Source organism: Suillus paluster (assembly GCF_016628075.1).
Source record: "Suillus paluster strain FC165 chromosome Unknown EDB91scaffold_1, whole genome shotgun sequence".
In the NCBI taxonomy this organism is placed as follows: domain Eukaryota; kingdom Fungi; phylum Basidiomycota; class Agaricomycetes; order Boletales; family Suillaceae; genus Suillus; species Suillus paluster.
The window spans coordinates 859,178-871,525 of record NW_024537561.1 but is presented as its reverse complement, the minus strand read 5'-3'; the positions used below and the strand labels follow the sequence as shown (position 1 = coordinate 871,525).

At 49.9% G+C, this 12,348-nt stretch overlaps 5 protein-coding genes across 5 annotated transcripts; 2 read left to right on the top strand and 3 right to left on the bottom strand.

Annotated features, from left to right (window-relative positions):
• Positions 1-2,007: 2,007 nt before the first annotated feature.
• On the top strand, positions 2,008-3,096 carry EDB91DRAFT_20234 (uncharacterized protein). Its single transcript, XM_041326410.1, has 4 exons — positions 2,008-2,295; positions 2,358-2,494; positions 2,547-2,637; positions 2,695-3,096. Exons 1-4 carry the CDS (start codon positions 2,196-2,198, stop codon positions 2,934-2,936), a joined length of 570 nt encoding a protein of 189 aa, XP_041184338.1. The 5' UTR covers positions 2,008-2,195; the 3' UTR covers positions 2,937-3,096.
• Positions 3,097-4,172: 1,076 nt separating this feature from the next.
• On the top strand, positions 4,173-7,739 carry EDB91DRAFT_19958 (uncharacterized protein). The gene is made up of 6 exons (XM_041326397.1): positions 4,173-4,863; positions 4,917-6,344; positions 6,398-6,645; positions 6,699-7,014; positions 7,074-7,175; positions 7,230-7,739. The coding sequence occupies exons 1-6, from the start codon at positions 4,221-4,223 to the stop codon at positions 7,703-7,705; spliced, it is 3,213 nt and encodes a 1,070-aa protein (XP_041184337.1). The 5' UTR covers positions 4,173-4,220; the 3' UTR covers positions 7,706-7,739.
• On the bottom strand, positions 7,502-9,169 carry EDB91DRAFT_1093024 (Nse1 non-SMC component of SMC5-6 complex-domain-containing protein). The gene is made up of 6 exons (XM_041316784.1): positions 8,966-9,169; positions 8,761-8,909; positions 8,633-8,710; positions 8,419-8,573; positions 8,266-8,368; positions 7,502-8,211 (listed from the first exon to the last, which is right to left on the bottom strand). The coding sequence occupies exons 1-6, from the start codon at positions 9,078-9,080 to the stop codon at positions 7,774-7,776; spliced, it is 1,038 nt and encodes a 345-aa protein (XP_041184336.1). The 5' UTR covers positions 9,081-9,169; the 3' UTR covers positions 7,502-7,773.
• A 2-nt stretch (positions 9,170-9,171) lies between these two features.
• EDB91DRAFT_1093022 (uncharacterized protein) lies at positions 9,172-10,215 on the bottom strand. The gene is made up of 3 exons (XM_041316783.1): positions 10,034-10,215; positions 9,747-9,972; positions 9,172-9,695 (listed from the first exon to the last, which is right to left on the bottom strand). The coding sequence occupies exons 1-3, from the start codon at positions 10,132-10,134 to the stop codon at positions 9,309-9,311; spliced, it is 714 nt and encodes a 237-aa protein (XP_041184335.1). The 5' UTR covers positions 10,135-10,215; the 3' UTR covers positions 9,172-9,308.
• Positions 10,216-12,209, bottom strand: EDB91DRAFT_1093020 (eukaryotic and archaeal DNA primase, large subunit-domain-containing protein). The gene is made up of 8 exons (XM_041316782.1): positions 12,034-12,209; positions 11,725-11,982; positions 11,555-11,675; positions 11,416-11,508; positions 11,224-11,361; positions 10,918-11,175; positions 10,716-10,864; positions 10,216-10,659 (listed from the first exon to the last, which is right to left on the bottom strand). The coding sequence occupies exons 1-8, from the start codon at positions 12,120-12,122 to the stop codon at positions 10,320-10,322; spliced, it is 1,446 nt and encodes a 481-aa protein (XP_041184334.1). The 5' UTR covers positions 12,123-12,209; the 3' UTR covers positions 10,216-10,319.
• Between the last annotated feature and the right edge of the window lie 139 nt (positions 12,210-12,348).

The window sequence follows — 12,348 nt, the reverse complement described above, 5'->3', positions numbered from 1 at the left end:
AGTCGTTCCTTCTTACTGGTATCATGTGGTGGGCGCCCCTGGCCTAGCTGCGAGATGCAATGAAATCCAAGCTCGGTGATGGTGTCAACTCGAGCGTGCGCCGTGCGGGTATTCCAACACAATGCAGTGGTATGAGGTACAACATAAGCAGGACGTGGACAGTGCAGGAAACAATATACCTACCGACATGGGTGCGGAAGTCTTCGGGGGATTCGTGTGCCATGTCACCATGATGATAGGCACCCCAGCTGACACTGCGAAGCATGTCCTGAAGGCAAGTAACCAAAGGTCGACCAGCCTCCCTTTTATTTGAAAAAAAATCCAGTTTATTGTCGTTTCAGGGCAGCGCCCGATGTCAACAGTACATGCAATATACACCAGCCCCCCTGCATTACAACTGACTATGCAATGGAGCTGGTGAATGACTTCTACTGTTGCCACGTAGCCTCCGCCGTATTTGTCCGGATACCTAGCCATGGCTGGAGAAGGTCTTCCCCCTGTTCTGATCAATTGCTCAAGCGTCATACGAATTGGGCGGCGCCGCTGAAAAAATTTCCCGTCAGTAATCGCCTATGATGGAAGAAAAGCGCGGGCGCAACCATTAAGAGATATTCTATCCCAAATGACGTCAATTTCTAGGGATGGAATACCACGGTATATGGAAGTAGCACTAAAACTTCCGTTGAATCTTACGATGCCGATGGATTCGAGAGCTCGTTTCCTTGAGCTGTAAGGGGTAAGTAAGGTCCTGTGCGTTGATTTTATTATCCACCTACAATACATAACCATATCATCTATCGAAGGCGCCCGTGCCCATAGCGTGAGGTAGCCGTGACCATAGGTGAAGGAAGCGGGATTTCGGTGGAGGTCTAGTAGTTGCTATACTACTATTCATCATCGTTCACCCCATCGACAGGGGAATGATATTCCTCGCGCATAATTTGTTAACAAAAATCTAGATTTGTAATCGATGGGCTGGATACATGAACCAGAGAGTCAGGACATTTGAGAACTTGTTTTATTCGTATCAGAAGCCGCAACAGTGTCCGTGAAGGCTTGAGTTGGCACACGAGAACCTGGAGCAACTTTTCTCACAGTAAGAGAGGAAAGTTAGAACCCTATCGGATCACCCAGGGCCTGCAGTGGGGCTGCACTCAAACGCCACGTTTCACAAGGACAAGGTCATTATAATTACGTCGCCCCTCTTTCAAAATTTGAATTGCGTTCCCGGCTGCTCCCTGTAACATTCGGTTTTCAAAAAAAATCCTTGGATGGCAAGCGTCCACAATTGGCCCTTTGACGTATGCAGTGGCAGAATTTTATTGATTCGTTTTCTTCGAGATGGAATTAGCTGCAAGTTATTGAGAACGTTGACACTTGCCATGGTGATCGCTGATGAAGTTCCAGGCGTGGCACAGCCGCGATGAGTTACGTGACATTGCTCAGTCGTGGCAGATGAATCAAAGCTCTGTCGCCATCATCATGGGATGTGCTTGTGCACTTCCATACCCAGTGATTCAGTGGCCCAAATAAACGTTCTGGGTGCAATGTGACGTGGTGCGACAGTCTGAGTTGATACTGCATTTGGATAGCTCACCTGTCACGGTGGCTGTACTTACTAGGATAAGATCGTCTTTAATGTACACCCACCACGACCTGGCAAATTGAGTCATGAAGTTGTCATGATGGTCCGCTGGCCCGCATACGAAATGCTCCGAATTCGAAGCGCTTCGAAGCGCCATGGATATCCTAGGCCTGCGATTCACCGATACCATGCCACGTCAATGTCAGTACTTAGTAGTAGAACAGGTCCTGCGTCTTTTCGATAGCCCCATTCCACATAAAAGGCTCCTAGACCCAGGGCAAGTAGCTCATTTGTCCCCAACACCCTCGCCATGGTCAAAGACTTCTCGCAGTACTCTCCTATTGATACCGTCGACGACGACGAGAAATTATCTAGTGATGCAGGAAGGTTGGGTTTAGAACCTCATCCCAAGCCGCGTATCCTTCGCCGGCCATGGTTGAGCCATGGCGCACTTATTTGCACATCGATGCTCTTCTTCATTCTGTGGATGGGCACCCCTTCAGCTCGCTTGCGCGACGACATTCTTATTTACTGTGAGTGGACAGACAGCGTCGAACGGCATAGTAGTAATTGATCCATCACAGCTCCAGCAAATGTTGCTGTCGAGCCCATGATTGTAAGGTTTAACGGAACCCTCAACTTTCCTTCTATCTATCGTGGCCCCCCTTCTCCACAAATCGATGCCGCTTGGTACAAAATATCTCGTGATGGTACGTCGTTAGATTTGATCCTGTTATACTAGTAAGTAATTGTTCACCTCCATGAAACCCAGTGCGACCAACTCAAATGACGCTTGAGGAGATGCACAAAGCCGGCGAAACGGATTTACGTTCGAAAGTGAGGTATCCGGACAAAATTGGTGGAGGTTTCATGGTATCTATGGAAGTCACCCACCAACTGCATTGTCTGGCAAGCTATATTACACCGACAGTCTGGTCGTTCTTGGCTCACATTTGTGTAGAACTTCCTTCGCAAAGCCTCCTGGATGGAGTATTATGAGCCCATAGAGTCTGGGTTCCAGGACAGCCCCCAAGTAGTTCGTATGCATCTTGGTAAGTGTTATTTCTAGCTTGATGCACTCCTGATTATGATATACTGTTACACTTCAGACCACTGCATCGAAATGATTAGGCAGAATATCATGTGCAATGCCGACGTGACGATGATCACATGGGACTGGGTGAAGGGACACAAGGTTCCTTACCCTAACTTTAACACCCGTCATCAATGCAGGAATTTCGAGAAAATATTGGACTGGGGTATGAAGCATGCTGTTCATATCGATAAATCGGAGGTTACTCGCTTAGAAGATACGATTGACCTCCCCTCTCCCTTACGTCGTGATGCCTAAGGAATAACGCACCACTTGTCCACTTGCTCACTGCACATATTCAGGAATACATTGGGGGAGGAGAGTGGTCATCGGGGCCTTGGAAGAGTTATCATTATTCATAAATCAAGTGGGATGTAAATTTGCTGCAGAAATTTAAACGCTTCACATTTTCATGTTACTTATTGAGCTTGTCAGACTCGCTCCTGGATCATCTGGTTTCCTGGCAAGGTCACTAAACGTTGCTGACTAGTAAATAGTGCACGCTATCGACTGCTCAAAGGTTGGTGTATGTATTAGAAGGAAGGAGTGTCTTCCAAGCTTTTTCTATATCTGTCTAGGGGAGACTAAGTGCTTATGTGGAATCCTGATTGGGGACTGGGCGGAAGGCATAAAATGTAACGGTGCATGCACCTGTGGCGAGTCCTCGTTTTCGAGGTGGTGAATCCGGCAAACAAAAAACGGTTCCTAGCACTATAAAAAATCACCTACGGGACGGGCGGTTAGAACTGGTACCCAGTGATATTCAACGGAGAATGCGGTTGTTTCCACCCGGGGTGATTGGGGCGGTGAAAATCTTGGGGGCGCATAGTGGATTGTCAATGTTTTTCGAAAAGTGATGATATCAAGGTCAGCGAACAGTAGATTGATATAATTCATATCAACTTGTGGTTTAACGCCACCATCCGGCTTCCGCCACCCTCGATGCCGCTGAAGCCTATGCTTGGCCCCGAAGTCTAAAGGGATCATCATCAGTTCAAACGAATAATTGATCGGCCTACAAAGCGGCACGCGCGCACGGATCAAAAGACTTGTGCAGATATCAATAAGGACGTCGATTTCATGGTTCTTGTCTTGAGTTCTCATTCGGTACTAGAAGAGTACGTCGCAATGATACAGGCAGAAAGGAGGCAAGGGATGTGTTTGCGAAAAGAGGTGCAAACTAGCGACTGTGAGCTTGCGCCAGACATCAGAGAAGGGAGCGCGTCTTACTAGGAGTAATGTAGAAGCATAGGATCCACGCTCTTGGCGTACTGTTATATTTCAAGTCTATGACTCGCAGTGCTCTGGTTCCACGTCCCTGACAAGAGGAGCGTACAATGGTATGAGTAAAACGGAATATGGCTTGTTGGAGACGTAAGATATGTGCCTTTGATGCGCGTTGGAACCTGTTGGAATCATGGAACGGACTAGCATGTAGTGCAATGAAATCTGAGCACGGTGACGAGTGTGCGGGTATTACTTGGTGTTATGACTCAGAAGGGAAAGTCGTACTTTGTGCAGTTACATACACTACCAGGTTAGATGAGAACGCCTACTTTTATTCGAAGGTCGCGGTCACTGCTCAAAGCAACGGCGCCGCGCAAGAATATCGACCATCATCCTGCTATCCGCCTTCAAGACCGTGTATCACGAAAAGACGGCACACCACCTACTGCCCGTGTATACAAGCGTCTTGCTTCGTCTACCCTAACTGCTAGCACTTCAGATACACCGGAACCACCTTCTGCTGATTCTGTACCCCCAGAAGAACCAGAAAAACCAGCAAAACGGACCCGAACTGTTTCCTCTGCCACTGCCACTCCGTCTACTCAGCCCGAGGATTCCATCCCGCTCCCCGATGACTTGAACATCCTCTGGCTTCCGAACGACAGTCAAGCAGAGACTGATTTCTTGAGCAATAATGCTTTACCACCTCCAGAGCTCTTTGAAGAAGCACTGACCAATCTACATATTACCCTTCATCCCCAGACCCAGCATAGAGCTGCCTATTCATCTTCTTCCGGCCCTCCATTAGAGCCCACCCTTGCCCTATATTGCCCAATAGAGGGTGGGGACTATATAATCGATGCTACCGTAAAAGAGCTTGCTCACAGGACAGGCTCTGAAGTCCTCGTCATCGATGCCGTCCAGCTTGCTGCTGGTGAATGCGGCCATTTTGGCAAAGGTACGCATCTATTGTATAGCGAGCGTGCGTGTTTCTGGTACTGACTCGACCAGCTGCAAATGCCCTCCAACTCCCCCGTAATCCCCTTCATTTCCAGCCCCCACCTGCCTCAACGCCACACAACTCTTCCCACTCTATCTCATGGGAAGAAGAAGATGAGGTGGACATAATGTCTCCAATCGCCATTCCTTCCCAAATGACCCTTCACCTCCTCGCACCCACCTCAACACGTGGACGCACCTCCGTCCTTACTGCCTCTCGTAGCAATCCCACTCCAAACCGTATTAAAGCTTTCTTCGATCACCTTGTCAATATGCCTTCTCCGAGCGATGCTAACACTTTTGGTACCACCCGTCGCCCACGTATCATCTACGTCCGCGACTTTCCTGTCCTCGCGTCTGCCTCTGCAACCTGGTACCCACATCTACTTTCTGCCGTCCGCCAGCGCCGCATCGGCTCTATGGCTCGCCCGTCTTCCCCAGTGAACAGCCCTATCACAATCATCTTTGGCATCACTCCGCCTATCGCGCCCACACATGCCTCTGCGTCGTCCACGGGCCCGAGCCAATATGGTATCATGGGCTTGACATCACGTCGGAGGCCACAGGCTGCAGCCCCTACACCTCCCCGTTCAGGTATTGCTGACTGGGGGGAAGACGACGCTGCCGAGCGTGCCCGCGAGAAACGCCTCAAGGAGCGGCTGCGCCGGTGGGAGAAAGATGGGGACGCCGCTCTACTGGAGGATCTCCCTGTGCTCTCCGCCCGGCCTGTAGAACCCGAGGGGACAAACGGTGCTCGGGGAGTCGTCGTCATCGGAGGATCATCTATCCCACCGATGCTTGAGTCTATGATTGCACAGCGCGGCATGACAAACGGGAGCGGCGCACCGGATGGGGGCGAGGTGACGATGCCTTTCTTCCGCTCATCGGTGCTCGTACCTGGGGTGCGTCTACAGGTGGAGGAGCACCTTTGTCGCACGAGCCGCCGGCGAGAAATCAATGAACTGGCGATGCGCATGGGGGTTGGTGCAGTCGGAGGTGTTCTTGAGCCCGCGGAAGCGGTAGAGGAGAAAGGTGAAGGTGAACGCCAGGAAGGCAGCAAGGAGGATATGTGGGAAGACTGGAGCAACCACTTCGAGGCGTGGACGAGTGTGCGGCAGATCGCAGATCGGGTAGTGGGGAGCGTTGTGTCTTCTGGACTTCCCAAGGCAAAGACATTGGGGCTCGAGCCAACCCCTGTGCCGTGGGCCGCTGTACACCATGCGTGGGTAGCTCAGCGCTCAGCGCACAATCTGCGCAAGTCGTTCATGCGCGATTCTGCGGTGAAGATTGTGAAGCAGAAGGATGCGGAAGAAGAGCACGAGGATGCTGACGGCGAGGAGGCGGAGGCGGAGAAAGTGGACGAGGTTGTGGAGCGTCTCAGGCAGGACCCGTACTTGGAGCAGCATGAACAGAAGCTTTTATCTTGCATCGTGGACCCTAGTGAGTGGCTCTAGTGTTCGCGTCTATACCGTTTGTTTATCATGATGATCCAGCTTCATTATCGACGACTTTCAACCAGGTGCACCTTCCAGAACAAACCGTCGATGCTGTCCGCACGATCGTCTCCCTGCCGTTACTCCACCCAGCGGCGTTCCAGCAAGGCATTCTGAAGGAGCACGGTATGACCGGATGTCTCCTCTTCGGACCCCCAGGCACAGGCAAAACGCTTGTCGTCCGTGCCCTTGCAAAAGAAGCTGGCTGTCGGATGCTGATCATATCGCCCTCAGATGTCATGGACATGGTACGTCCTCCCCATCCCCATCACCTGTAACTCTCTAATTATATTTGGTTCAGTACGTCGGCGAAGGCGAAAAGCTCGTGAAAGCAGTTTTCTCGCTCGCACGCCGTCTGTCTCCCTGCGTCGTGTTCCTGGACGAGATGGACGCGCTCTTTGGGGCGCGCATGTCTGGGCGCGAGAGCGGTGGAGCATTTGCGCAGCGTGGGGTCATCACTGAGTTCATGCAGGAAATGGATGGGCTGAAGTCGTCGAGAGAGGACAGGGTGATTGTGATTGGGGCAACGAACAGGCCGTTTGATTTGGATGATGCGGTGTTGAGGAGAGTACCGAGGCGTCTGTTGGTTGATTTACCTGGGGAGAAGGAGCGCGAAGGCGAGTTTTGCTGTTTTCATTCTGTTCTGGTCCATCTGATACTATCGATATTTATTCAGAGATACTTAAGATTTTGCTTCGGGATGAAACCTTGGCGGCTGAAATCGATCTCAGAGCGCTCGCAAAGAAGACGGAGAGTTTCTCTGGATCAGACCTCAAACGTAAGAACAGCTGTTACGGGTGTTGTGTCTCTCAATCTGACGTCCTTCCTTTAGATCTTTGTGTCTCTGCCGCCCTGGATGCCGTCAAGGAGAATGTTGAAGTTCCGTGGAAGCTTAATGCCCCCGTATTATCACCAACTAGCGAGCTCATCACCTCTCCCGAGGTGGCTTCGCTTGACACTGCTTCTACCTCGCAGACACCGACAACAGAGACTCAAGCAGACGCCCAAGAATCGTTGCTTGAAGAACTGGTTACTGAACCACCACCCCATGTTCGCGTCATCCATGTTCGCCACTTTACCAAGGCACTCAAGGAGATCACGCCTTCCTCATCCGAGTCTCTCGGTAGCTTAGCAGACCTCCGCAAGTGGAACGAGGAGTTCGGGGAGGGGCGAAAAGACAAGAAGCGACACCAGGTATGGGGGAAGGGTAGGTTCGGCTTCATCAACAAGACCGCGCCAACACAAGAAGACGGGCGAGTGACGAACAACCGTGCACCGCATCCGAGCAACCCATCAATAGAGCAATAGCACACTGCAATACAATACTGTCTAGTAGGCTAGGCTGGTGTAGAGCACGATAGATGATACTCGTGAATTCACCGAGTGCGCGTCGAGCGGCGGCGCCCATTTTCTTGTGTCTGCTGTGGGGCTTCGTCGTCTTCGTCTTCATCCTCGTCCTCATCCTCATCCTCATCCACATCCATATCTGTAGTTGCCTTTTTCTTTTTGCCCTTGCCCTTGCCTTTTCGCTGAGTCTGAGTCTGAGTCTGAGTCTGCGATCGCTGCGAAGGCTCTAATTCCAGCTCTTCATCATCGTCTTCCTCATCACTATCTTTTCTCCGTGTACGGCGTCCCTCGTCTTGACCGTCCTTGATGGCTTCCTCGCCGACAGGGGTCATGTTCTTGGGGTCCTGTGGCCAATCTTGCGCACAAGCTGGGCATCTGGCATTCCGACTGCGGTACTTCCTGCAACAGTGGTAATGCAAACGTGCCTTACAATTCGGCGTGCTGCAGGCGACGCCACGGGTAACGATCTGATATAATTAAATAATGAAGTCCGAAATCCATTCGAGTGGTTTTTGACTCACTTCGTAGCAGATGACGCATTCAAGACATTCTTCAGGATATGTACTTTTGAGGTATGGAAGAAGCTCTAGCAACGTGCGCGTTGAGAGTGAATAGCGGCCTCGTCTTTGAAGCTGTCAGTCTTCTTACATTTTAGAGATTCAGAAGTATCTTGCCTGCTCTTCAATAACCATCCGCTGGCAACAAAACTGCCGAGCACAACTTCAGCTTGTGCTTTCGTCATGTTTGTCTTGAGAGAGTTGACTTCGCGTAGGGCAACTAATGAGGATACAGAGTACGCCTCATGCGGGGCGAGCATGATTTGCTCTACCTGTGACGGGACATGACCATGATAGGGAATATGACAATAAATTTGGTATGGGTACTCACGACTGCCTTGAAGTAGGTGATCTCGATGGGTGCGTAGTCTGTAGCCATCTGTGCGATTTCATCATCTTTGCTATTTACCTGTCATATTGTGAGGGCTGCTAGAACTGCTGATGAGCAGAATCACTGACCATAGCATACATCTCCCGGCCAGTCTGCTCATCTGTCAGATGCCTAAATTCAAGGTCCAGGCAATTGAGAGAATTATTGATATTGATCACGAAGCGATCCCAGTCTTCTCTTTTATCAGAGAAGCGGATATCCACGGTCGGGTTTGCAGCTGCAGAAAGTCGAATGTCTACATTGAGCGAAAGAAGGTGAGAGCTGTGTAGGTACCTTTGACAGCATCAATACATTTTTCCCAGAGAACCTGGGCGTGTTTGAAGGAAAGGATGCTGCGTGAAAATACTCCCTGGAGAAAGAGACGCTGGATGTCGTTTGAAGATACCATCGTGGTCGAGGTAAGACGCGTCAATTACTATATCGCGTCGCGTCGGTGGCTTCCGGAAACTCAACTCATGCCTCAGGACTCAGGAGTCGGGTCCAACATGAAAAAATCTAAAATGTTTGCACGTCGTGTACTATCAGGGTCAGGTAGTCTTCCCCGATACTATATACCTATAGTGTATTGTCCGTTATCGTAATGTGCTCAAACAGGAGTAGTAACAAGTCATCAACGTTACAACTTCGGAACTCGAAGGGTTTTGCTGACCATCGCGGCTGCCCATAAACCAAAAATAACACTGACGGGATGAATGTCCCCACGGCCACCTGGTGGTCCCCACAACGTAATAAGACCTCCTGGTATCCCCTGTTTGCCCTCAACCCAACCTTGTCGAACCCAGTATGACAGGATCGCGACGAGTCCAAGAGACGAAGGGATTGGAAGGCCCTCGAAGTACCTGGCCTTGCCCCCTGCATCCTTGGGGATCAATGCAACAGTTGCATTGAAACGTGCAAGACGTGCAAGACCGCAACATATGAAACCAGTCAAAAATACGGTGTCAAGGTATGTCCGAAGGCCCACAGCAAAGGCGACCACGGCTGGTGCAACACCAAATGACACCTCCGGGACAATTAAATTAGGGATGAACAGCGGTCACTGAAAAACACATACTAGATCTGCAAGACTGTCAAGTTCTTGGCCCAGCATACTTGTCGATTTTCTCCACCGTGCAACTTTGCCGTCCATGAAGTCGAACATTAATCCGGCCAGTGGGAGAGCAAGTGCCCACCACAAGTAATCATAGTCATTCGTCAACAGGTATTGTGCAGATGAGAATATTGAGAAAGAGCCGCAGACACCGTTCATGATGGTAACAAGATCAGCCAGACGAAAGTTTCTGAAACATAATGAGAATCTTAGCAAGTCAAGATTTTAGGGAGAACACGAGGGTTATGCACCTGACTAGGGAGAAGTGGCCTTCGCTATCATTATACTGTTGCATAGCGTTACCGTCGTGCTCGTTGTTGCTATTCAATCGGCTGGCTTTGCTTCGGCCCATGCTAGCTTTGGGCGGTGGGCGAGATTTACGAGGCAGACGAGGCAGACGAGTGACAAAAGCTTCGGGGTCTATTATATGTCGTTTAAGGACACCAGACACCGCATATAGCTACAACTCCATAAATACAAGATCATGAGATCATATCAACAATCAGTCTAGATGCACATTGGAGACAAGTAGTAATTTTACTCTACAGCCATCGCATCCACTTGCTGCGCTTTCTCAATTTCTATACTCTTTGCGGCATACTGATTAGGATGCGTGACACTTTCCCCTCCTCCGATCCCATCACCTTTCTTGATTCCTGCTGCTGCATGAGTAATCTCAAAAACTCGCGTACAGGCGACATGGTAGTGTCCTTCTTTCACAGTGCGCATGACCTCCGCTAAATCTGCCGATGTGAGTCCCTGTGAGGAATAAGTTGCTAGAAGGCTCGTTTGCAAGTTGTCTGGTGCGAAATGCCGATATGGACATCCATGGCAGTCAGAAGGACCGGGTTTGTCTGCCAAGAGGATCTGCTGACAGCTGCATAGGATGTGTGAGATTACCGGAGCTGGGATAGATATCCGACACGTGCATACCTCTTCGCTGGATAGTTGGCACGCTTCCCTTCCAGTCCAAATGAATGTCTGATATTGTACTTGTACTCTTTATTGAACTTGTCGTCCGTGATATTACTGAAAGACTTTCTCCAAAACGCAATTGCTTCGTCTATCGACAAACCAAGTACCTGATAAGCTGTGGTCGGCGAAGCTTCCAGTTAGCGAGCAATAAATGACCAACCTTGAGAAACAGGCCGTATTGCAGTCGACCAAAATGTTTCAGGTGACGATCCCGCATGAGACATTCATGTAGGTTCCGCATGCACAAGGGGAAGTGTCGTTTGGCGAGGTCGTCCACCATGTCTGCTGTAATGTCGTCGCCCGTGGCTGGACCAGAGTACTCTGAGGCCACCCCTGCGACAAATCCTCGAGACATATGATTGAGTATTTCAGTTAGGCGGGTATCGTTGTCCATGCGCATTATCGATCGAGCGGTGGACTATAGGAGATCAGAGAAGTTCTGTAGGTTGGCGAAATACTAACTAACATCGAGCGCATTCTCAAGGCTCGCCTCAAATGCTCGCAGAATAATGCTGAGCTGTTCCTTAGTAGGAACGTACGCCCAGCCATCTTTTAGCAGGACACGCCGCTTATTGACGAGATCCGGCACTTGAGTCCATCTCACCTGACGTAGCAAATGAATAAAGATAAGGATGAGTGGACTAAATCATTGACGTACCTTGTAAAGCTTCTCTGTCGGAACCCCTTCTTCTACGCTCACTCCCAATGCCTTTAGTTCACTGGCATATCGTTGCTTCTCATCGGAGTTGACCTAGCAGTACCGTTAGTGTGAAGAATGTGTGTTATCATGGACTTACCTCAGTCCATTGAAAGTCCCGGGACCTCAGGAAAAGCTCTCGCTCTCTTGTATCATCATTCTCATATCTCACCCGGAAGAGAGCAGTCTCCGCTTTCACGAACCTCCTCCTTAAATCCTCCCTAGAAATCGATTACCAGAGGGAGGTTCGATGATGAGAATATGACGCACGATCGACAGAAAGCAAGTCTGAGTACGAAATGACCCAGGTGGTCGTGCATCCTTTCAGTCTGCGTATCCACGGTCGAGGCACTGGTGCTGTTGAGAGGAATGTAATCCTTGCATTGCCGCGTGGTCACATTCTTCAACTCCTCCCAAGATCTGTTGCGCGCAAAAGACGACTCGATTTCCGCAAGAACGCGAAGGCGATCAAGGGCGTGTCTCTCAAAATCCTCTAAACTAACTTCATACCATGGGGATTTGTCGTAACTTGAAATGGATTGAGGCCGCCTCCTGAAAGCAAGCAATAAACATACGCACAAGTTGAGGCGGAAAGGCCACTCTTTCTCATTTTCTGATTTCGCTGATTTCGCTGGGTCAAATTTCTTCCTTTCATGATTGTTGAACATTGCGTGAAAACGATGGGTAGGTAGTGCAGGACTAGCTTGCAGACGAGACGCGTCGAGACACGAGGTGTCACAATCGCGTAGAGTCTGTCACGCTGCAAATTGTCACGATACACAATGGTGACCAGGTTGTCATTGTTTCTACGGTTTATTCTCGTAGCGTTCGAATCCATCTGATTATAATACACATCAATACAAGCACAACAAGGAGGCTGATAGCTGTTATAGG

What these genes read in the sequence shown, in the direction of transcription:
- EDB91DRAFT_1093024 (XM_041316784.1), bottom strand. Translation starts at nt 9,080, where the DNA reads ATGGTATCTTCAAACGACATCCAGCGTCTCTTTCTCCAGGGAGTATTT. An exon ending in ATGTATTGATGCTGTCAAAG is followed by an intron (nt 8,910 to 8,965) that starts GTACCTACACAG and finishes GACTTTCTGCAG; the next exon opens with CTGCAAACCCGACCGTGGAT. An exon ending in AATGCGTCATCTGCTACGAA is followed by an intron (nt 8,212 to 8,265) that starts GTGAGTCAAAAA and finishes TAATTATATCAG; the next exon opens with ATCGTTACCCGTGGCGTCGC.
- EDB91DRAFT_20234 (XM_041326410.1), top strand. Translation starts at nt 2,196, where the DNA reads ATGATTGTAAGGTTTAACGGAACCCTCAACTTTCCTTCTATCTATCGT. An exon ending in CCCACCAACTGCATTGTCTG is followed by an intron (nt 2,495 to 2,546) that starts GCAAGCTATATT and finishes ACATTTGTGTAG; the next exon opens with AACTTCCTTCGCAAAGCCTC. An exon ending in AGTAGTTCGTATGCATCTTG is followed by an intron (nt 2,638 to 2,694) that starts GTAAGTGTTATT and finishes GTTACACTTCAG; the next exon opens with ACCACTGCATCGAAATGATT.
- EDB91DRAFT_19958 (XM_041326397.1), top strand. Translation starts at nt 4,221, where the DNA reads ATGAGAACGCCTACTTTTATTCGAAGGTCGCGGTCACTGCTCAAAGCA. An exon ending in ATCTTGCATCGTGGACCCTA is followed by an intron (nt 6,345 to 6,397) that starts GTGAGTGGCTCT and finishes ATGATGATCCAG; the next exon opens with CTTCATTATCGACGACTTTC. An exon ending in TGGGGAGAAGGAGCGCGAAG is followed by an intron (nt 7,015 to 7,073) that starts GCGAGTTTTGCT and finishes ATATTTATTCAG; the next exon opens with AGATACTTAAGATTTTGCTT.
- EDB91DRAFT_1093022 (XM_041316783.1), bottom strand. Translation starts at nt 10,134, where the DNA reads ATGGGCCGAAGCAAAGCCAGCCGATTGAATAGCAACAACGAGCACGAC. An exon ending in GGCCACTTCTCCCTAGTCAG is followed by an intron (nt 9,973 to 10,033) that starts GTGCATAACCCT and finishes ATTATGTTTCAG; the next exon opens with AAACTTTCGTCTGGCTGATC. An exon ending in TTGACAGTCTTGCAGATCTA is followed by an intron (nt 9,696 to 9,746) that starts GTATGTGTTTTT and finishes ATTGTCCCGGAG; the next exon opens with GTGTCATTTGGTGTTGCACC.
- EDB91DRAFT_1093020 (XM_041316782.1), bottom strand. Translation starts at nt 12,122, where the DNA reads ATGTTCAACAATCATGAAAGGAAGAAATTTGACCCAGCGAAATCAGCG. An exon ending in TGGCCTTTCCGCCTCAACTT is followed by an intron (nt 11,983 to 12,033) that starts GTGCGTATGTTT and finishes ATCCATTTCAAG; the next exon opens with TTACGACAAATCCCCATGGT. An exon ending in GCCTTGAGAATGCGCTCGAT is followed by an intron (nt 11,176 to 11,223) that starts GTTAGTTAGTAT and finishes GATCTCCTATAG; the next exon opens with TCCACCGCTCGATCGATAAT.